The 23,926-nt window shown below is 37.9% G+C and overlaps 1 protein-coding gene across 1 annotated transcript; it reads right to left on the minus strand.

Moving 5' to 3' along the window:
• Positions 1–16,534: 16,534 nt before the first annotated feature.
• LOC140867712 (transcription factor bHLH78-like) lies at positions 16,535–19,941 on the minus strand. Its single transcript, XM_073272761.1, has 5 exons — positions 19,761–19,941; positions 19,413–19,616; positions 17,600–17,734; positions 16,818–16,883; positions 16,535–16,666 (listed from the first exon to the last, which is right to left on the minus strand). Exons 2-5 carry the CDS (start codon positions 19,446–19,448, stop codon positions 16,556–16,558), a joined length of 348 nt encoding a protein of 115 aa, XP_073128862.1. The 5' UTR covers positions 19,449–19,616; positions 19,761–19,941; the 3' UTR covers positions 16,535–16,555.
• Positions 19,942–23,926: the final 3,985 nt, after the last annotated feature.

The following is a 23,926-nucleotide window of genomic DNA, read 5'->3' on the forward strand; positions in this document are numbered from 1 at the left end:
CAGAGGTATGAAGGTGGAAACAGTGGGGGAAACAGAAAGGATCAGTACAAGGCAAGAGGTAAACAGTTCAAGAGACAGGGGAACAGTTCGTCCAGTTCCAGTGGTTCGAAGCAATTCGGTTCAGGACCGAGTTCTGGGTCATCATCCTTGTACTGCAGCAAGTGTGGAGGAAGACACTCACCGGATCAGTGTGTGGGAGTCTTCGGCAATTGTAACACATGTCAGCAACTGGGACACTTCTCTAAAGTGTGCCCTCAACGTAATAGAGATAGAGCTCAGAGTGGGAGTTCGTCTAGACCTGCAGCTCAGCCGGAGAGGCAGTCGTCTGCAGTGCACTCTTTCCAACCCCAGCAACAGCAGAACAGACAGGGAGGTAGCTCTAGTGCAAATCAGCCTCCGAGACAGCAAGCACGAGTCTTTGCATTGACAGAGGATCAGGCTCAGGCAGCACCTAACGATGTCATAGCAGGTAACTGTTCGATTTTCGGTCATTCTGCTCATGTCTTGATAGATACAGGTGCTTCCCATTCCTTTATCTCTGAGAAATATGTGTTATTGCATGCTTTGCCAACTGAATTGTTGCCTACAGTAGTAGCTGTTACTTCACCTTTGGGTGGAGGAATTGTTTCTGTCCGACTAGTCAGGAACTGTGAACTTTGTTTTGAGGGGAATTTGTTAGAATTCGACTGTATTGTACTTGGGCTGCCAGATTTTGATTGTATTGTCGGGATAGATGCTTTAACCAAGTACAGGGCGACAGTTGATTGTTTTCTGAAGGTTGTCAGGTTCAGACCTGAAATGGCAGACGAGTGGAAATTCTTTGGTAAGGGTTCTCGATCTAGAATTCCTTTGATTTCAGTGTTATCTATGACTCATTTGTTACAGAGAGGTGCAGAAGGATTTTTGGTTTATGCGGTTGATGTACTGAAATCTAGCCCAGCTTTGGTTGACTTACCAGTAGTTAGAGATTTTGCTGATGTGTTTCCGGAAGATGTTCCTAGATTGCCACCCATTCGAGAGGTTGAATTCAGCATTGACTTAGTGCCAGGTACTCAACCTATTTCAAAAGCTCCTTATCGTATGGCACTTGTTGAATTGAGAGAGTTGAAGGAGCAGCTTGAGGATTTGATTGCCAAGGGATACATCAGACCTAGTGTATCGCCTTGGGGTGCTCCTGTTCTATTCGTTCGGAAGAAGGATGGTTCTATGCGGCTCTGTATCGACTACCGCCAATTGAATCAGGCTACAGTTAAGAACAGGTATCCTTTACCCCGAATAGATGACTTGTTTGATCAACTGCAGGGTTCTTCTGTCTACTCTAAGATTGATCTGAGGTCAGGCTACCATCAGCTGAGAGTGCGAGAGGAAGATGTTCCTAAGACCACATTCAGAACGAGGTATGGTCACTTTGAGTTTATAGTCATGCCGTTCGGTTTGAATAACGCTCCAGCTGTTTTTATGGGTTTGATGAACCGTATCTTTCAGCGTTATTTAGATGAGTTCGTCATTATTTTCATCGATGATATTCTTATCTAATCGAAGAACCGTACTGACCATGCAGAGCACTTGAGAATCGTCTTGCAGATTTTACGAGTTGAGCAGTTGTTTGCCAAGCTATCGAAATGCGAATTCTGGTTAGATCGAGTTATCTTTCTCGGTCATATTATTTCTGAAGATGGGATTTCTGTCGATCCCAGCAAAATCGAAGCGGTTATGAATTGGCCTAGACCGACATCAGTACCGGAGATCCGAAGCTTCATGGGTTTAGCTGGTTATTACCGTCGTTTCATCGAGGGTTTCTCGTTTATTGCCAAGCCTATTACCCAGCTGACTTAGAAGAATGCGCCTTTTGTCTGGACTCCAGATTGTGAGGCTAGCTTTGTTGATCTAAAGAGGAGACTGACCAGTGCTCCAATTCTTTCTATTCCGAAGGGTACTGGAGGTTTCGCAGTGTATTGCGATGCTTCTAACCGAGGTTTGGGTTGTGTTCTTATGCAGCACAAGCATGTGATAGCGTATGCATCGAGGCAGCTGAAACCGCACGAGACTCGTTATCCGGTTCATGATCTTGAACTTGCAGCAATTGTATTTGCTTTGAAGATCTGGCGTCACTATCTTTATGGTGAGTCTTTCGAGATCTTTTCTGATCATAAGAGTCTTAAGTATTTGTTTTCACAGGCAGAGTTGAATATGAGACAGAGAATATGGTTAGATCTGTTGAAGGATTTCGACTGTGTGATTAAGTATTATCCAGGGAAGTCGAATGCAGTTGCAGATGCCTTGAGCCGAAAGCTTTGTTCTTTATCTCTTTCAACTATCGGTGTTTCTCAGTTGGTCGATGATTGTTGCACTTCTGGTTTAGAGTTTGAAACAGATAGGGAGACTATCAGAGTGTTTGCTATTCAAGCCGAGCCGGAGTTGTTTGTTGCAATCAGAGAAGCATAGAAGTCTGAGCCGAGCATTTAGGTTTCAGTAGAGAAAGTCAGAACTGGGCATCAGTCAGAATTCCAGGTTAGAGATGACGTTTTGTTTGTGAATAACCGTATTGTTGTGCCTGATATTTCGGAGTTGAAACAGCGTATTCTCCGAGAGGCTCATTGCAGTCGGTTTAGCGTTCATCCTGGAGGTCGTAAGATGTACAACGATCTGAAGAGTCAGTTCTGGTGGAAGAGAATGAAGGACGATGTTGCGAGATTTGTATACCGGTGTTTGAATTGTCAGCAAGTGAAAGCAGAGCGGAAGCGACCAGGTGGTCTTTTGCACAGCCTATCTGTTCCTGAATGGAAATGGGATCACATTTCTATGGATTTTGTCACGAAGCTACCACGATCCGTTCGAGGATGCGATGCTATTTGGGTAGTGATCGATCGATTGACGAAGTCTGCGTGTTTTATTCCGTACAGGATGACGTATCGTCATGATCAGATGGCTGAGTTATATGTTAGCAATGTTGTGAGATTGCATGGTGTACCGAAGTCGATCGTTTCAGACAGAGATCCTAGATTCACTTCTCACTTCTGGCACAGTCTTCAGGGGCACTTGGTACTCGATTGCATCTGAGTACAGCTTATCATCCTCAGACAGATGGACAGTCAGAGCGGACTATCCAGACGTTGGAGGATATGCTGCGAGCGGTAGTGCTAGACTTTGGCACTAGTTGGCAGGATTCTTTGCCTCTTGTCGAGTTTTCTTACAACAACAGCTTCCAAGCGAGTATCGGTATGACGCCTTTTGAGGCTTTGTATGGTAGAAAGTGCCGATCTCCGTTGTTTTGGGATGAATTGTCCGAGTCACCAGATTTGGGACCGGAGATGCTTAGAGATATGGCAGAGCAGGTTAAGATCATTCAGACCAGAATGAAGTCAGCTCAAGATAGACAGGCGAAGTATGCGAATGTCAGACGTCGACCTCTGAGTTTTGAGCAGGGAGACCGTGTATTCCTTAAGATTTCTCCGTTCAGAGGCACCGTCAGATTCGGTAAGAGAGGAAAGTTATCTCCGAGATTCATCGGTCCGTACGAGATTCTCGAGAAGATAGGCAATATTGCCTACAGACTTGCACTTCCTCCGTCTTTATCTGGTATTCACGACGTTTTTCACGTCTCTATGCTGCGAAAGTACCAACCAGATATTTCTCATATCCTTCAGCCTGACGAAGCCGAGTTAGACGAGACCCTGAGCTATTTTGAGCGACCGATTCAGATCCTTGATCGGAAAGAAAAGCAACTCAGGACCAAGTTGATTCCGTTGGTGAAAGTGCAGTGGAGCCGTCACGGAGTCGAGGAAGCGACTTGGGAGACAGAATCTGACATGAGACAACATTTTCCAGAGTTGTTCGGATGACGTGAGTTCTTCTTACTGTCTTTAGTTCTTTATTCTATCTTATGAGTTGTGGTTCTCGTTGATTTTGAGGACGAAATCTCTTCTTAGTGGGGGAGAATTGTAACGCCCCGTTTTTATCTTAAATGAGTTTATTTGAGTTAATCAGAGATTACAGAGTTCTCGAGCCGGTTTGATTTTGATCAGGGTCCTTTTTGCAAATTTTGGAAATTTCAGGGACTAAAATGCAAATATGGAATTTTATATATTATCTACACTTATTTTGACTCATTATTTCATCCCATCTCCTTCCTCCTCACGCCTAGACTCCATTGAAGGCAACCAAACGTGTTCTTGAGCTTCCAGATTTCAGTCCGAGCTCGATCCGGCCGTTGGAATTTATTTCTAAAGGCAGATTATCGATCACTGCAGCGAGAGCTCCGTTATATCGTAAGTTTTTCTACGATCGGATACATTCTAGTTTTTGGATGTTGTTAGAATCGTTCTATATTCGAGTATGTTGTTCTCTACAGAGTTCTGATCGTTTATTATCTGTCGGTTTTGAATTAGAGCGACGTTCGGAATTGTTATGATTTTTGGAAGTATTATTCGAAAATGTGGGTTTTGAGATTTGTTGGGTTTGTCTTGTTGTTGTGGTTTTAGCATTGAATTGAGTTGATATCAGTATTGAACTGCTGTCTGCGTTGCCGGTTTGTTCAGTTTATAGCCGTTATGCCGTCGGTTTGAGTTTTGAGGGTTTCGAACCGTTTTTGAGTTGTTAAACGTGGCTTGTAAGTTGGTCTTTGTTGTTGATCAATCTCTTGTATCTGAACAGATTCGTTGGAGTGTTTCGAGCCCTGTGTTAGCAGCATTGTTCGTCGAGAGTTGGACGAAGAACGGTAAAGAGATTTCCTTGAACCGTTGTTTGTTGTTGAGGTTGTCTAGTTGTTGATACAATCTCTTTTGTAGCTTATCCAGAGTTGGAGCTACTGCATTGAAAGGTAAAAGCAGTCATCGTAGCGGGATAGCATACTCGGGACTGTTGGTTCTCGAGTTTCCCTTTTTAAATCACATATTGCATTGATACTTGTTCTAGCACGTGGAACTCGTAATTGTTGATTGATTGGGTTTTGTTATGTGGCTTATGTTTATGTTTATGTTATGCATTCATCTTGAGCCTACTTTGATTTCAGCGGGCAGAACCGCCCTTTTTGTTAGACGTTTGGGAACTATGATTGAGTGGCCTAGGTCGTAGTATTTTGCCTAGTGCTAGCATACTCATTATGGTTGCTCAAAGTCTAGAGGAGTGGGATACGTGGCACCACCTCGATTGGAAGAGTCGGTGAGTCGTTACGTGATCTCATCCTCGGGATCCCAAAAGCAGAGCAATACTCCCGTGTTTATCAGAATCGATATCCTGGTTTTAAAGACATGCATATCATTAACTTCGACTTGAATATGTGGTTTGATAGCATGTTGCGTATTCATTACTTGATATGTTGCTTTTACTGGGATTATCATTCTTACCGGTTATCCGGCTGTTGCTTTGTTTTGTATGTGTACTTGGCAACAGGTGGGGCAGGAACAAGTCAGAAGAGGCATGGTTAGCTTCGAGGGCAAGTAGTAGAAGTGAGACTCGGTTTAGAAGTCGAATTAGCATGTTTATCTAGTTTAAGATTGAAGCATGTTAGAACTCGAACTTGATATGTTTTGTTATTCGAATTAGTTTGTATTCGGATTGTAATCTAAAATCGAAGTATGTTGTTGTTGTATCGATTTAGACTTCTGGTTGTTTTTAGGCCTTCTGAAAGCATGACTTGTTATGGCATGTTTCCCTACACTCTGTTATTGTAATTGTATTTGAAGGCATGTCGGACCAAGCGCGGAATTCCTTTTCCTTTTTCTGCAGCCTGAGCATTTCTGCCCAGGCCTTCTGCGCGCGGGCGAGGCGTTCCTCGCGCGCGCGCGAGGCCTCCGTTGGGCCTCTGAATGGTTTGCCCGCGCGCGCGCGAGCTTGGTGCCTCGCGCGGGCGCGAGCCTTTGGTTGGTCTCGGAATCGTTTGCCCGCGCGCGCGCGAATTTAGTACCTCGCGCGGGCGCGGGTCTTTTAAAAAAAAAAAAAAAAAACTTTTGAATTGTTTTACTCTTGGATTCTTGTTCGCTTACTTGTTGTTTAATCCGAGATTAGTGGTTTAGAATCGAGGTCTCACACTACAGCCTTTCCACCAAAGCTTTTAATTCATTTACATCTCAAATCTAACTGCACCAATCAAGTATAGTGAGTCTAAAGATTCAACAAGATATACATACGTATATTGTATTAAAAAAACATAAAACTTAATGCAATGACATAACATAAACAGATCTTAAAAAAACTTGTCGTATAAGGGTGATGAGATACATGCAATTGTGGCAACCATCTTTATGAGCACATCATTGGTTCCCGTGATCACGGATTCGTTGTACAACTACCATATGACATCGGTCATTTAAACTTTCATTCTTTGGAAAGGTCCTCCTCAAGGCTCATTCCAGGGAGCCAGTCCTAACATTCTGTCTCGTGAGCACATATTTAGAAAGGCCCCTCTGGGGCTGAATCCGAAGTACCAGTCCCGTATTGCCACCACAAAAGCACACACAACATCGAAATATTTTTCATACATCATCATAACATCATAAACTTCGTCATACTTTCTCATCATAAATATCATTGTCATAAGCATTTCTTTCATAAACTTTCTTATTGTTTCATCATACTCATCATGAAATATTTGCATCATAAAACTTCTTATCGTTCATGAAACATACTTAAAAATTTCTTAAAAACATCATATCATCCTGAACCTTGAAAATAACTTGAGACTTATCATGTCATGGTTTTTAAAATACTTTCATACTTGAAAATCATGTATGCTGAATGAAATAAAGATAAACACGTCCATATATCTTTCATAAAATTTCATGCTTTCATAGATAATATAGCTTTCATGAGAACGTACTAGCATATAATGCATTACATAACTAAAACCGGTCCACGTGAGTCTTTCTTTCGTTCTTGACATTAAAACTTGAAACTTTGTGTAATGGTCCGGGTGCGTCCCTTTACATCTCAGGGGGCCCGCAACCATTTTCTAACTCATGACCTTCTCCCCACCTGGCTAGGGGAGTTTTTGCCCTCCCCAGGGATCGAACCTTGTACCTCCAGGATTAAGTACAAATTTTTCTGATCCCTCGTACCATTGAGCTATCGTATGACACTGATTGAATTGAGAGAATTGAAGAAGCAACTGGAGGATTTGATTGCTAAGGGATACATCAGACCTAGTGTGTCGCCTTGGGGTGCTCCTGATAAGTGCATTTTATGCACTTAATTTATATATGATTTGAATTGAATTTTGTGATGTATCAAGTGGGTATTATGAATATTTGTTGTTGTTTTTGTGAGTTGCAAGAATTGGCGCGAAAGTAGCAAGAAGAAGCGGAATGATGAATTATGGAGCAGCAACTTCAGAAAATTTCTGGGCATTATTGAAGCATCAAAATCCAATCTTCACCATTCATATTCAAGTTTAGGATGTTTTGAAGTTTCTGTCAAAATTTCAGCTCAATCCGATGGTTAGTTTGGGAGATATGATTTTTTGAAAATTGTCGCGCGTTGCAGAATTCCTCATGCGAGAGGAAGGCGCGCCCGCCCCGCTTTCAGGCGCGCCCGCGCCGTCCTTGGACGTGAAAAGAAGTGTAAATTCGAGGCTCAGGAGAGCCCTCGCCACTCTATTGTGCGCCCGCGCCGCTCTGTGCGAGAAATTGGCAGATTTTTGCAACTTTAAAACTCTCAATTTGTCGGGCTTTCTTTGACAGGCTTCGAGGACATATAAAAGGGACTTCAAGGACACAATTAAGGGGAGAGCCGCCACACAACAACACACACAAATTTGAGAGATTTGAGAAGAGAAGAAGAGGCACCCAAACAAGAGAACCACACAACTACACATTCAAGTAGGCTTGGGACACGGATTTGAGACATGGGAGCGAATGACAAGGGATAATCGAATCACACGACAGAGGAAATTCATCTGGGGACGGAGAATCAACTCTACTCTGTGATTTTTATTATTTGTCTTGATTTATGATGATATTTTTGGATATGTCTATGTGTTTGATTATTTCATTATAAACTTATTAGTTGTTTCTAGATATTGACGGATCTTGATTGGAGTTTCATGTTTTGACTATTATTTTGCCTACTATTATTTGTTCTTAACAATTTATTTGTGTATTCTTGATTTGATTGTCTTTCAATTACTTGATCACTAATTGAATTGTTACATTTATTTGAAATCTGACGCTCGGGAGAGGAGATTTTGAATAGGATCATAGGAAACACAACCTATGGTTTTTGTAGAGTCGGGAGGCTTACAAGTTCCTTTGAGGTCATTGAAAGAGAACCATAGAATTTGATAAATTATTTTGTTGTTTGATTTCTGATAGGGATATCGAAATTAGCATTAGAATAATAACATTTACTCGGTGCTCGAGAGAGACAGTAAATAACAATTAAGGGTTCTTGGCCTATAAATTGGAATAGATGATATAATCAATTGATATGATTTGCATGAATGAAAAACGAGTGATATCTTGTATCTAGAACCCGTCTCATATCGTGTACCCAAAGCCACCTTAAAATTATGGATTTATTTTATTTTATTGAATTTTAAACTTTGATTTTCTGAACAAAGTTGAGATTATTTTAATTACAGTATTTAGTTTGAATATAAATTTTAAATCCTCGTGGGAACGATACTCTACTCATCGTATATTAAAACTTGACACCGTGCACTTGCGGGCACAAAAATATCGCAACAAGTTTTTGGCGCCGTTGTCGGGGATTGATTCAATTTATTGTGCACTAATATTTTTACCAAGTGATCTTGATTTTGATTTAGAATTTTTATTTTTATTGTCTATTTATTATTATCATTATTTTTGGATTAATTTATTTTGTTTTGTCTATGTCTGCAGTTTATTCACAGATCTTAAAGTTTTGAAAGTGCAGATGCAGTCGGGCTGAGGACTATAAACTAAGCGCTGCTTGGGAGGCAACTCAAGAGTTTTTAGTATTATTTATTTATTATGTTTATTTGAGTTTTATGTAATTACTTCTTAAATTTTTGTCCCTCGTCATTTTTTTTAGGTTGTGTAGAGATGAAGTTTGGTGGTGTTACCCATACTATATCCCCAATGCGCTACAAATTACGATGAAAAAAATGACGACTACTGATGGTCGTTGTCACAGGTACGTGTATTCCTCTGCTATTTAATTTGTTTATTTTACATTGAGGACAATGCACATTTTAAGTTTGGGGGGATGTGTGAAGTTTGAAAATTATGAATTTTTTTTTATGAGTTAGTGTGATTTAAATGCATGATGTGTAATTGTTTTGGCTTATGATGAAAATAATTTTTGGTGTTAAAAATGTTAATGTTAGCTATATTTAATCTTGAGTTCCCACCCATATGCACTATGCCTTGATTGTCTAGACTCTAGTGGTTAGAGAAGCTTTGTGATATTGTAAGTGAATTGGATGATTTGATTCTTAACTTTGGTGATTTATGCTTGAAACTGAGGTAGACTTCTACGAGCTTAGAAATGATTTAGGCATTAAAATATAAAAAAATTAATAATAAATCCATCCGGGTCATTGATAAGGAATTGAAATCCTAATTCCCTTGTCCTTGGCTAAGTATGCAGAATAAATGGGGTTGCAAAAGTGAAAAAAAATTAATTTTTGTTAAAACAAACTCCATCCGGCTCTGTAAAGGGATTGAAATTCTAATCACCAATCCATGGCTAAGTTTGCGGAAAAAATGGGGTTGATGCTCCATCCGGGCTATAGACGAGAGGATTGAAATCCGAATCCTATCTTTAGTTATAGCTAAGTTTGCGGGTAATTTATGGGGCTAAAATAAAATTAGGTGCAAAATCCAGCGATGTTATGAAAATCTTTGATATAACTTGAAAAGTCCTTTTTATCCTAGTGAGTAGAAAGTTGAACATGGTGGAGAGTGTTTTGAAACTAGAGAGCGGAGTTGATGATTCTATGAAACAAACTTGTTGCACTAGTGTATCGAAAGCGAGGAGGATAGACAAGATTGGTGAATCACACACACACGAGAACTCTTGAGAAAATTAGCGGACATGTGTATTTAATCTTGGAATGTAAAAATTCGGAGGCCAACTATATTACTCATTATTGTTATGCTCGAAACTAGCAAAAGTTTAAGTTTTGGAGAATTTAATAAGTGCATTTTATGCAGTTAATTTATATATGATTTGAATTGACTTTTGTGATGTATCGGGTGGGTATTATGAATATTTTTTTTTTGTTTTTGTGAGTTGCAAGAATTTGCGCGAAAGTAGCAAGAAGAAGCGGAATGATGAATTATGCAGCAGCAACTTCAGAAAATTACTGGGAATTATTGAAGAATCAAAATCCAATCTCCACAGTTCTTATTCAAGTTTAAGATGTTTTGAAGTTGGTGTCAAAATTTCAGCTCAATCCGACGGTTAGTTTGGGAGATATAATTTTTTGAAAATTGTCACGCGTTGCAGAATTCCTCATGCGAGAGGAAGGAGCGCCCGCGCCGTCCCTGGACTTGAAAAGAAGTGTAAATTTGAGGCTCAGGCGCACTCTCGCCACTCTATTGCGCGCCCGCGCCGCTCTGTGCGAGAAATTGGCAGATTTTTGCAACTTTAAAACTCTCGATTTGTCGGGCTTCGAGGACATATAAAAGGGACTTCAAGGAAACAATCAAGGGGAGAGCCGCCGCACAACAACACACACAAATTTGAGAGATTTGAGAAGAGAAGTAGAGATACCCAAACAAGAGAACCACACAACTACGCATTCAAGTAGGCTTGAGACATGGATTTGAGACGTGAGAGCGAATGAAAAGGGATAATCGAATCACACGACAGAGGAAATTCATCTGGGGACGGAGAATCAACTCTACTCTGTGATTTTTATTATTTTCCTTGATTTATGATGAGATTTTTGGATATGTCTATGTGTTTGATTATTTCATTATAAACTTATTAGTTGTTTCTAGATATTGACGGATCTTTATTGGAGTTTCATGTTTTGACTATTATTTTGCCTACTATTATTTGTTCTTAACAATTTATTTGTGTATTCTTGATTTGATTGTCTTTCAATTACTTGATCACTAATTGAATTGTTATATTTATTTGAAATCTGGCGCTCGGGAGAGGAGATTTTGAATAGGATCATAGGAAACACAACCTAGGATTTTTGTAGAGTCGGGAGGCTTAAAAGTTCCTTTGAGGTCATTGAAAGAGAACCATAGAATTTGATAAATTATTTTGTTGTTTGATTTCTGATAGGGATATCGAAATTAGCATTAGAATAATAACATTTACTCGGTGCTCGGGAGAGGCAGTAAATAACAATTAAGGGTTCTTGGCCTATAAATTGGAATAGATGATATAATCAATTGATATAATTTGCATGAATGAAAATCGAGTGATATCTTGTATCTAGAACCCGTATCATATCGTGTACCCAAAGCCATCCTTAAAATTATAGATTTATTTTATTTTATTGAATTTTAAACTTTGATTTTCTGAACAAAGTTGAGATTATTTTAATTACAGTATTTAGTGTGAATATAAATTTTCAATCCTAGTGTGAACGATACTCTACTCATCGTATATTAAAACTTGACACCGTGCACTTGCGGGCACAAAAATATCGCAACAGCTCCTGTTCTGTTTGTTCGTAAGAAGGATGGTTCTATGCGGCTCTGTATTGACTACCGTCAACTGAATCAAGCAATGGTAAAGAACAGGTATCATTTACCCCAAATAAATGACCTTTTTGATCAGCTGCAGGGTTCTTCTGTCTATTCAAAGATTGATATGAGGTCAGGTTATCATCAGCTGAGAGTGCGAGAGGAAAATGTTCCTAAGACCGCATTCAGAATGAGGTATGGTCATTTCGAGTTTATAGTCATGCCATTTGGTATGACTAACGATCCAGCAATTTTTATGGGTTTGATGAACCGTATCTTTCAGCGCTATTTGGATGAGTTTGTTATTATCTTCATCGATGATATTCTTATCTATTCGAAGGACCATACTGACCATGCAGAGAATTTGAGGATCGTCTTACAGATTTTGCGAGTTGAGCAGTTGTTTGCCAAGCTATCCAAGTGTGAATTCTGGTTGGATCGAGTTGTCTTTCTCGATCATATTATTTCTGGAGATGGGATGTCTGTCGATCCCAGCAAGATTGAAGCGATTAAGAATTGGCCTAGACCAACATCAGTGCCTGAGATCCGAAGCTTTATGGGTTTAGCTGGTTATTATCGCTGATTCATCGAGGGATTCTCGTCTATTGCCAAGCCGATTACCAAGCTGACTCAGAAGAATGTGCCTTTTATCTGGACTGCAGATTGTGAGGCTATATTTATTGATCTGAATAGGAGACTGACCAGTGCTCCGATTCCTTCCATTCCAAAAGGTACCGAAGGTTTTACCGTGTATTGCGATGCTTCTAACCGAGGCTTGGGATGTGTTCTTATGCAGCATAAGAACGTGATAGCTTATGCATTGAGGCAGCTGAAGCCACATGAGACTCGTTATCTGGTTCATAATCTGGAACTCGCTGCGATCGTATTTCCTTTGAAGATCTGGCTTCACTATCTTTATGGTGAGTCTTTCAAGATCTTTTTTGACCATAAGAGCCTTAAATACTTGTTTTCACAGGCAGAGCTGAATATGAGACAGAGGAGATGGTTAGATATGTTGAAGGATTTCGACTGTGAAATCAAGTATTATCCGGGAAATTCGAATGAAGTTGCAGATGCCTTGAGCCGAAAGCTTTGTTCTTTATCTCTTTATACTATCGGTGTTTCTCAGTTGATCGATGATTGTTGCACTTCTGGTTTAGAGTTTGAAACAGATAGGAAGCCTATCAGGGTATTTGCTATTCAAGCCGAGCCAGAGTTATTTATTTTGATCAAAGAAGCACAGAAGTCTGATCCGAGCACTCAGATTTCAGTAGAGAAATTCAGATCTGGGAATCAGTCTAAATTCCAGGTTAGAAATGATGTTTTGTTTGTGAATAACCTTATTGTTGTGCCTGATATATCAGAGTTGAGACAGCGTATTCTCCGAGAGGCTCATTGCAGTCGGTTCAGTGTTCATCCTGGAGGTCGGAAGATGTACAATGATATGAAGAACCAGTTTTGGTGGAAAAGGATGAAGAGCGATGTTGCTAGATTTATATCTCTATGTTTGAACTGTCAGCAGGTGAAAGCAGAGAGGAAGCGATCGGGAGGTCTGTTGCACAGTCTATCTGTTCCTGAATGGAAGTGAGATCACATTTCTATGGATTTCGTCACGAAGCTACCGCGATCTGTTTGAGGATGCGATGCTATTTGGGTAGTGATCGACAGATTGACGAAGTCTGCATGTTTTATCCCGTACAGGATGACGTATCGTCACGATCAGATGGCTGAGTTATATGTTAGCAGCGTTGTGAGATTGCACGGCGTGCCAAAGTCGATCATTTCAGACCGAGACCCTAGATTTACTTCGCACTTTTGGCACAGTCTTCAGGAGGCACTGAGTACTTGATTGCATCTGAGTACTGCTTATCATCCTCAGATCGATGGACAGTCAGAGCGAACAATCCAGACGTTAGAGGATATTCTTCGAGCAGTAGTGCTAGACTTTGGCACTAGTTGGCAGGATTCTTTGCCTCTTGTCGAGTTTTCTTACAACAATAGTTTCCAAGCGAGTATCGGTATGGTGCCTTTTGAGGCTTTGTACGGTAAGAAGTACCGATCTCCTTTGTTTTGGGACGATTTGTCCGAGTCAACTGATTTGGGACCGGATATGCTTCGAGATATGGCAGAGCAAGTAAAGATCATTCAGTCAAGAATGAAGTCAGCTCAGGATAGACAGTCTAAGTATGCGAATATCAGGCGTAGACCTTTGAGTTTCGAGCAGGAAGACCGAGTTTTCCTTAAGATTTCTCCTTTCAAAGGCACTGTTAGATTTGGAAAGAGAGAGAAGTTATCTCCGAGATTCATCGAACCGTATGAGATTCTCGAGAATCTAGGCGATCTTGCCTATAGGCTTGCACTTCCTCCGTCTTTATTCGGTATTCACGACGTTTTTCACATCTCTATGTTGCGGAAATATCATCCAGATCCTTCTCATATTCTTCAGCCTGATGAGGCCGAGTTGGACGAGACTCTAAGCTACTTTGAGCGACCGATTCAGATCCTTGATCGAAAGGAGAAGCAGCTCAGAACCAAGTTGATTCCTTTGGTGAAAGTGCAGTGGAGCCGTCACGGAGTCGAGGAAGCGATTTGGGAGACAGAAGCTGACATGTACTACAAGAAAAACGGCTAAAGACAACGCTTTTTTCGCGTTGTTAATGTCCCCAAAAAAGCGTTGTCTTAGCCAGTGTTTTAAAAGACCACTCTCAAAGACAACGCGAAAAACGCGTTGTCGTATCTAAAAAAGACAACGTTTTTTAAGCGTTGTCTTTTATAAAAAGCGTTGTCGTTTCTGGAAAAGACAACGCTTTTTAAGCGTCGTTGTATCTGAAAAAGACAACGCTTAAAACAGCGTTGTCTTTTCTGGTAAAGACAACGCTTAAAAAAAGCGTTGTCTTTATTCAAATAAAAAACAAAAAAAAATTTAATTCACAAATTTTTAATATTATAAATCACTCAAAATTCAAAAATTTGTAAAATAAAATTTAATATAGAATCTTCCAATATTATAAATCATTCAAATATAAAAATAATCAAATTATAAATTAATGAACACTAGAAAAAAACTATGCATTAATCTCGAAAAACTTTGATTCCTTCCTTCAGCACATGTTAGCGTCCCAAGCTTTCATAAAAGCCGCAACAATCTCTTTTCCTTTAATTTGTATCTCCATACTATAAATTATTAAAAATAAAAACAAACATAAAACAAATATGAATAGATTAAAATGAAAAGTAAAAGCAAACACATATTTGGCAGCAAATAACATGAACTACGAATTACGAAATTCAAGCCACAAGTTGCTAAAAATGAATGGTTGAACAAATTATAATGGATATATCATTACAAGAAGCATTCGTTCTGGACAATGAATGGTCGAACAAATTCAAGCCACAAGTTGCTTAAGGATATATCATTACAAGAAGCATTCGTTCTGGACAATTCCACAAGAATCTGGCAAGAAAGATAGATGCTGAATTTGAGACTTGGTATCACCACTGACATGAAAATTTGGATTCTACAAGAAAATCTATACTTTATTGCCTTAAAGATGGATGGTTATTCAAGTTGAGCGCGTATCCAACTCAATGTTCCATGGTTTCATCTAGCATTGTTTTATAATGTAACACCTGGGTATCCAACATATTTGAGTTGTACAAGTAAAAATGGTTTGACTAAGGCACCAAATGAGTAATTTCACTGAAGTCCATTTTGTCAGATTCTATGATAAATAAATTTTCATAATTTGACAAGAGATCAAAGAAATTTAAGGAATATTTATATAAAATATGGAAATATCTAGGATTCACGGTAAAGAAACGAAGAGCAAGAGCTACAACATGCTCAATTTCAATTTATGATTCCGAGTAAAAGATTTAAAAATTAGCTAGAGAAAGTGAAGCCTCCAGATAGCGAAGAAAATTACATATCAAGAAAAATCAAACCATGACAAAAACTTGTCTTTGGTCAAACAAAATTCGGATTACATCTGTATCAACAAAAGTGAAAGGAAAAAGTATTTTTTCCGCAGATGTTGCAACAATTTTTTACTAATTTGAATTGTGAAATCTAAAACAAAATATAATATTTATAGTGTAAAGTTAAATGAACTCAAATTTTCAAAGGAAACTGACAGGTCCAATTATGCATAAAAACACGGCATGAAAGGGAAAGAAAAGGAGAGTAAATAGTGATGAAGCAGGTCCAATTATGGATTGATATGAATAAATAGGATTTTTATGAATAAATAGGATTCTCAACGGCTATTTTTTCTTCCTGCATGCAACCAATTGGGTCGAAATGAGACTCACAGATACGTATGAAAATCTGATGTGAATCAACTTTCATAAAGCTAAATCACGCTAAATCACTGGACTTATCGAAAATATTCCAAATTTGAACAGATAGGATGATGATAAGCAATAAATTTTTGAATTATTACATAGAGAATGTGGATACAGATCATTTCTCTGTTCAGTAGAAGTGTGACATGATTGAGGCTAAGGATGAAGAAAAATCTACAGAACTTGAAATCCAACCTCCAAAGAGAAGAATTTTAAAGGCTCTGGAGTCTCTTGTTTTTAACAAACAAATGTTCCATTCTAATTTAACCAGTATTCTGTTCGAATAGGAAGAATACAACGTTTCTTTACTTCTTGGAAGCACAAAAATTCATGACAAAATAGATGTTACTGCAATGGAACAGGCAACATCGATCTTCTTATCCTACTTTATTTATCATAGGCAACTTTCATTCTCATCCAGACAGAGGAAACCTGAGAAAAGTGAAAAAAATATTGTATGACTCACATATTTTGAAGGCAGTCCTTCTAGTGTGGGTTTTAGTCTCGAATTAACTGCTTCAAGCTTTGTGGACAGAAACTAGAGCATCCCCATTACGACGAGAGGAAAAACGTGTAAGAACAAGTCAATTGGATAAACTACACATGATGCAAGATAAGAAAGATACCTCAACTTGTTGCTGTAATGACTGAATGTAGTTAGTTATCTCATCAAGAACAAGAGCTTTTCCAATAACCTGAATAGATGAAAAATTTAATCACACACATCAAACACTAGATGATAATAAAATCAAACACGGACACCATATAAAAACCAGCATCCGGATTTTGTGATAAGACCAGTACTACACATTTCTCCTAAAAAATCATGTAGAAAAGTGGAAAAACCTTGTTAGATCCAGGAACAAAGCCTTGCAGGATCTTCATCCTCTCACTGATCTTTTCTCTCCGGGCCTAAAAATGAAAACTGTCCATTACAAACAAAATTCTTGATAATATGAGTGCATATATTTCGAAACATTCGACGCATATATATATATATATATATACCCTTTCATCTAGACTGTGGCTGTCAGTAGCTTGACCCCTTCTTGCTCTAACATGTATGTAACCTTTAGGTATATATATATATATATATATATATATATATATATATATATACCCTTTCATCTAGACTGTGGCTGTCAGTAGCTTGACCCCTTCTTGCTCTAACATGTATGTAACCTTTAGGTGGTTCAGGTTTACTCTTCTTTTCATCTAGTTTTATGCCGGTACCCGAATTTCGGTTCATTGAGTCCCCATTTCCATCTTTATATCCTGATGCTAACATTTGTTTGCCTTTGAACTTATTCTGTCGATGAGAAAATAATAGTGATCAGTCAATATGTAGCCAGCAACCCTCGAGTAAAGTTACTCAAATTTAACCCTAATGCTAACTGAGTTGGACAGTTGGTTGAGTGCATGAAACTTGGGGCTAAGGTCTTAAGTTTGAATCCCACCAAAGTCTTATATGTTGCAGTCTTCTATAGGTTTATCTTATATGTGTCTTTACGCCTCCAAAAAATAGTGACCACGGTTCCCCGCCAGTAAAAAATAGGATTCTCAACGGCTATTTTTTGGGAAAAAAGAGCATCAACTTCATTAATGAGATGCTTACTGCCATTTTTTACCTTTTCCATCTCATCACGCACTACACTCAACTCTTCGCTGAGATCTCTTACAATATCCTCAGCTACATTAAGTTGGGCTTCAATTTCCTCAATCTTCTTTTGCTTATTCACTGATGCTGCTTCTGCTTTATGAACCTGAACAGTCGAGCAAATACATCAGCTAAATAAGTAAGACAAGACATAGGACTCATAGAGGAACGTGTATATGTGGGACAGAATGGTCACATTTGTATTTTTTAAAGCAACGACAACACATTCAAAAATCAGTTTTAGTCCAATAACCATTCACCGGTTATCAATTTTGGTCCTTTTCTCCAGAATTGTTAATTTTGCAGTTAATTGTTTCCCAAAAATCAAATAAGTTTCTAGTTTACACTTGAAAAGCACGCGTCTTTAGAATATAACTCAAGCCCACAAATCAATTTTTGAATAGAGTACAATAGATTTTCACTCTGACATCAGAGTAGTACCCTCTATATTTAAGATTCAGGAGCTTGCATTTGACAGCAATTATTTGTTAGCATCAACATGGTTACCCATGACACAATCACTGTCATTGTTTACGCTTCTAGCATTGGCCACAAAAACTTCACTTTTTGAACATCCAGTGGCTAAGAAACTCCTCTTCCAAAATTTTAATTAGCGTCATCTGAGCTGATAAGTGAAATTCATAACTGCAGGCGGGCTAAGATAAATCTTGCCATGATTAATAGAATAAATTGAACTGGCATTAACCTAACAGACTTTTTCAAAGACACAATCAATCACATCCACTTAAATTTTATCACTATTGGATGTTGTTGCTGACAGAGACTTCTGCATAGAGTGGCTCCATACTTCCTCTACTTCTGAAATGGTATCTTAAACTTAGAGCATTGTCGGAGCATACCGAATGATTTAAAGCATGCTTCCCTCATTTCATTCTTGTGCATCTATGTATCAATACCGAACTGATCAGAACCATAATACTGATATAATAGCGGCATGTGTTAAGTTATGTTGGCCTTATTCAGCATTTATTTTCAATTACTGTAGTTAAAATCATGAACTATAAGCTCTTCCATGAAGCCATGAAGGGAAATTTAAAAACAACAAAAAATAAAAGAAAAAAACTGATGGAACATTTTAGAAAATAGAGCAGTTATTCATTAGCTTTTTAATCTCATCAGACTATTCAACGGAAGAAGTGACAAGACTAAAATATTTCATGCACTGGATGACTAATAATTAAAATTAGAGACTAACATAAAAGGGGACCATATCAAATATGTTTCTGTTACGTGCAATGGAAGAATTAACTTAGACAAACTAATACTTCTGGCATTGTACAACCATAAAATAGATAAACTCCAACTTCAATACAGTATGTTGTTTAGTCTTTGTTGCATCAACCAACATAGGGTTCCAAAGCAGGTCGTTTTAGATATTAGCCAGATCAACAAAGAGAATAGGATATTTTGGACAATGTGACCGTGTTTTAATAAACAAAGGGAATCCATCAATCCATCTAAGGCACTAAAAGTAGTTGCAGCACAAGAGTCAAGAAGGAAGTGTTGACATCCTTACAACTTGCCACTTGCTTCAAGCAAACTCTATTTGTTTTTTATTAAACTATTTCAAAGATCGAACAAAAACCTGATAAAGCAAATCGATATAGGAATACCAATTCATCAATATGTTCCACCAACAAGATATTCAGAGAAAAGGAAGACCAAACTTAAAAATTTAACAGAACACAATCACCATTGCTCAATTCCAGTACCTATTCATGGGACCCATAAAAAATGACAGAACATTCAAACTTCAAATTCACCTTAGAATCCATCATTTTCTTGAGGCGCATCAACATCCGTAAGCCCTCCTCTTTTGCCACCTTCTACTCATGTTGATACCTCACTGCCTTCCTCTCGGAAGCTGTAACCCTTCTTCCTTGTTTGCCTGACCAGCAAAGCTATTTCTCATTCCCATCTTAAAACAATAATCAGCACCATAGACACTGACAATCGAAGATTGAACCCTAACACATCGCATCAAACAATCAAATGACTACTCCAAAAAATAGCGCATATAGACTATCAACGGAGAGTAAAGCAAAAGCAAAGAAAATGAATAATCAAGTACCTATACATTCACATATTTCATATACTCAAAAAATGCATACCACTAAGGAGCGAGTGCGATCACTGTCACCAGGATCCACCAAGAAGGACACTAGGTTTTGTCGGAGATAACTTGAAAAATCGTCTGATGAATCGAGCAAGACCAGCAAAAATCGAGAGAAAAAGGAGAAATCAGGTTTTGAATTGAAAGAGTGAAAAAAAAGAAAGGGATCGGAGAAGAAAATCGAGAAGGGGTTTGGGAATTTTGGGGATCTGATAAGCAAATAGTATTATTTATTTTTATTTTAAGTTTTATTTTAAATAAAAATAATAGTTGTTCTACAACACTTTTTAAAAAGCGTTGTAATACATAGGAAAAAAAATGCTAATAGACAACACTTTTAAAAGCGTTGTCTTTGATCCAAAAAAAAGCTTATAGACAACGTTTTTTAAAAAAAGTGTTGTCTTTGATTAATAAAAAATATATAACGACAATGCTTTTTCCTAAAAGCGTTGTCTTTTCAAAAAAGACAACACTTTTCATTAAAAGCGTTGTTTTTTAAGTGTTGTGTTTGTGCATTTTTGTTGTAGTGATGAGACAGCATTTTCCTGAGTTATTCGGATGACGTGAGTTCTTCTTACTGTCTTTTGTTCTTTATTCTATCTTATGTGATTGATTCTTATTGATTTTGAGGACGAAATCTCTACTTAGAGGGGGAGAATTTTAACGCCCCGAATTTATTTTAATTGAGTTTATTTGAGATAATCAGAGTTTCCAGAAGTCGAGAGCCGATTTGATTTTGACCAGGGTCTATTTTGCAAATTTTGGAAATTTCAGGGACTAAAATGCAAATTTGAAGTTTAATATATTATATACACTTGGGAAAAGGTTTGAATAGTCTCCATTCCTTCTCCTCCTTCTTCTCCATCGATTCTCCTCCATTGTTGCGCCTCTTGCTCCTTTCAAGCTTTCAGATTTCTCCCCGAGCTCGATCCGTCCATTGGAATTTATTTCTGAAGGCAGTTTAGCGATCACCGCAGCGAGAGCTTCATTCTATCGTAATTTGTTCTTCGATCAGATACACTTATATTTTCAGATGTTGTTAGAATCGATTGAATTTTGGTTATGTTGTTCTTGACAGAGTTTTGATCGTTTATTCTCAGTTGGTTTTGAATTAGATCGTCGTTCGGATTTGTTATGATTTTTGGAAGCCTATTTAGAAAATTGAGTTTTGAGATTTGTTGGGTTTGAACCTTTATTGTTGTATTAGCATTGATATGAGTTGATATCGATAGTATACTACTATCTGTGTTTTCGGTTTGATCGGTGTATAGCTGTTATGCCGCCTGTTTGAGTTTTGGGATTTTGAACCGCTTTTGAGTTGTAGAACTTTGGCATTGAGTTTTGATCGTCGTTGTTGATCTTCTTTGCCTCCATACAGATTCGTTTGGTGTTTGTCGAGCCTTGAGTTAGCAGCATTCGATCGTCAAAGAGTTGGACGAAGAACGGTATAGAGATTACCTTGAGCCGTTGTTGTTGTTAGGTTGTATAGTTCCTGATATGACCTTTTATTTGTAGCTTATCCAGAGTTGGAGAATTTCGTATCGAAAGGTACAAGCAGTCATCGTTTAGCGGGATAGCATACTCGGGACATTTGGTTCTTGAGTTTTCCCCTTAAAATCACATACTTGCATCAATACTTATTCTAGAATGTGGAGCATATATTTTGTTGTTTAAGTTTTATTATATGACTTAATGTTTTATGTTTTTTTATGCATTCATCTTGAGCCAAACCTTTGATTTGTCGGGCAGAACGACCCTTTTTATTTAGACATTTTGGGGGCTATGTTGCGAGTGGCCTTGGTTGTAGAAGTTCACCTACTGTTAGCATACTCCTCGTAGTCGCAACAAAGTCTAGGGGATTGGGATACGTGGCACCACCTTGATTGGGAGAGTCGGTGATTCATTACGTGATCTCATCCTCTGGATCCCAAGAGCATAGCAGCAATCCCTTGTTTATCAGAATTGATATCCCGATTTTAAAGACATGCATATTATTTGTTTTGATTTGATTATGTTGTCTTGAAAGCATGTTGTTGATATATTACTTGTATTGCTTGTTATGTTGCTTTTACTTGGAATATCTTTCTCACCGGAGTTATCCGGCTGTTGCTTTGTTTTGTATGTGTACTTGGCAACATGTGGGGCAGGATCGAGTCAGCGAAGACCTGGTTAGCATCAAGAGGGAGAGATAGTAGTGAGACTCGATTTAGAAGTCGTGTCAGCATGTCTATCTAGTTTATGTTGGAACATGTTTAGATCTCAAACTTTGTTGTCTATGTTGTATGAATATGCGAGCTTTATGGTTAAATTTTGTCGTTGCATGTTCTATCCTTTTGAGCAGTTGATCAACTCTAGAACTTCATGTATTATTTGGAGAGATTGTGATTGTAATGCATGATTATGATTTGAATGTATTGGGTTTGAGTTTTATCAAGTTTCTGCTGTATTTTTGCTTCTGTAATGTCACCGCTCGATCGGTGAGATTTGACCGATCGAGCGATTTACAAATTGCTGAGTTTTTGTTTTTGCAAAAGGGTGCCCGCTCGATCGGTGGAATGTTACCGATCGAGCGGCGCTGGATTTCTTCCGAGGCAGTAAGTTTTGGAAAACTTGCTCGCTCGATCGGCTGGATTCTACCGATCGAACAAGGCTCTTACTTTAAAAAAAAAATTTATTTGCTTTTATTCTTGGTTTATTGGTTGTTTAATAATTGTTTAATCCAGATATTAGATGTTTAGAACCGAGGTCTCACACTTTGTGCGTATGTACTCTTTTAAAAAGGTTTAAAATACTTTAAATGATCATGATCATGGATTTAGGATTCCAAAAATGAAAAAGAAAGAAATTTTTTTTTTTTTAATAAAGGGGCTGCCCAACCCCCGCGTGGGTGGTCCAGCAGCCTCCTGCGTGAGGGATTTCCTGCGCACTCTGATTTCTATTTGATCCCATACTTGAAATCGTGATATAATGCATTAAAACACACCAAACATAATCTCTCCCATGATTTAAACATCAAATAACATCGATAAAATATTCCAAGAACTCGTTCTAAAAATGTTGGCACCAAAAACACATCAAAACTTTGAATCATCATCAAAAACACAATCATCAACCAAAGATCAGATTTTGGAATATTTGAAACCCTTAAAAAGATAAAATCTCTCAAAACATGATCAAAACTCCAAAAATCACTTCATAAAACATCCACTCATTGAAACCTTGATTTCTCACAAGGACAATCTTCTAAACTTGTAAATATTCGATCGAGAAAATCAAACTTCAAAACCTTTAAACTAAAAACACACACATCATACTCACACCAATATTTTCTGATCTAAAATTATTTGAATCAATTTCTCATCAAAATCTTTCACATAAACGTCAAGAACAATTCACGTTTCGCAGTTCTACATCATTCTCTTAAAAAACTCATAGAATCAATGCAATATACATAACTGACACATCAACATACATCTTTTCATATCAAAATACTTATATTCTCGATTGGTGGTTTCAAAATTATTTAAAAATTGTCTGATCGTTGTAGGATGGAGATAAACGAAACCTTGGTAGCGATCCCAGCCTTGCACGAACGAGATCGGGGCATCTTTCATCTTCCTTGGTGCAGGGTTTGAACTAGAGAAAAGGGAGAGTGAGAGGGTGGAGTAGGCGGCGGCTAGGAGAGAGAGTTTGAGAAATAATTTGATGCCTACTTAATTGTAACTAATGGGCTTGGAATTCGACCCATTAGTGGCAAATACTTAATTTTAAATATTTCTCTTCTAATTATAAAAATTACACCGCACCAACTTGAAACTTAAAATAAACATAAAATTAATATTTGTTTAAACCTCGTTCGTAGGCTAGTCTCGTTTTTCGTTGTCCAGAATAATCCCAATGTGAAAATATTAAAACTAATTTGAAACCATTAAACATCAGAAATTTCACATAACATTAAATAATTTAACATAATATTTAAAAATATATTTTTAACACCTAAAACTCAACTTCAAAATATAAAATGTCATGCAAAATTCATAGCACAAAATCTTTTAAACATAACTTTTAAATCATGAATTTATCACATAAAATCATATAATTAAAAATAACCTTTAAATTATAACTAAATAAAATAAAATAACTTAAAATTCATTTAAAATTCTT

This window comes from Henckelia pumila, chromosome 4, assembly GCF_033568475.1.
Source record: "Henckelia pumila isolate YLH828 chromosome 4, ASM3356847v2, whole genome shotgun sequence".
NCBI lineage: Eukaryota > Viridiplantae > Streptophyta > Magnoliopsida > Lamiales > Gesneriaceae > Henckelia > Henckelia pumila.

What these genes read in the sequence shown, in the direction of transcription:
- LOC140867712 (XM_073272761.1), bottom strand. Translation starts at nt 19,448, where the DNA reads ATGTTGATGCGCCTCAAGAAAATGATGGATTCTAAG. An exon ending in AGAAAATGATGGATTCTAAG is followed by an intron (nt 17,735 to 19,412) that starts GTGAATTTGAAG and finishes TCGACTGTTCAG; the next exon opens with GTTCATAAAGCAGAAGCAGC. An exon ending in TGCGTGATGAGATGGAAAAG is followed by an intron (nt 16,884 to 17,599) that starts GTAAAAAATGGC and finishes TTTCATTTTTAG; the next exon opens with GCCCGGAGAGAAAAGATCAG.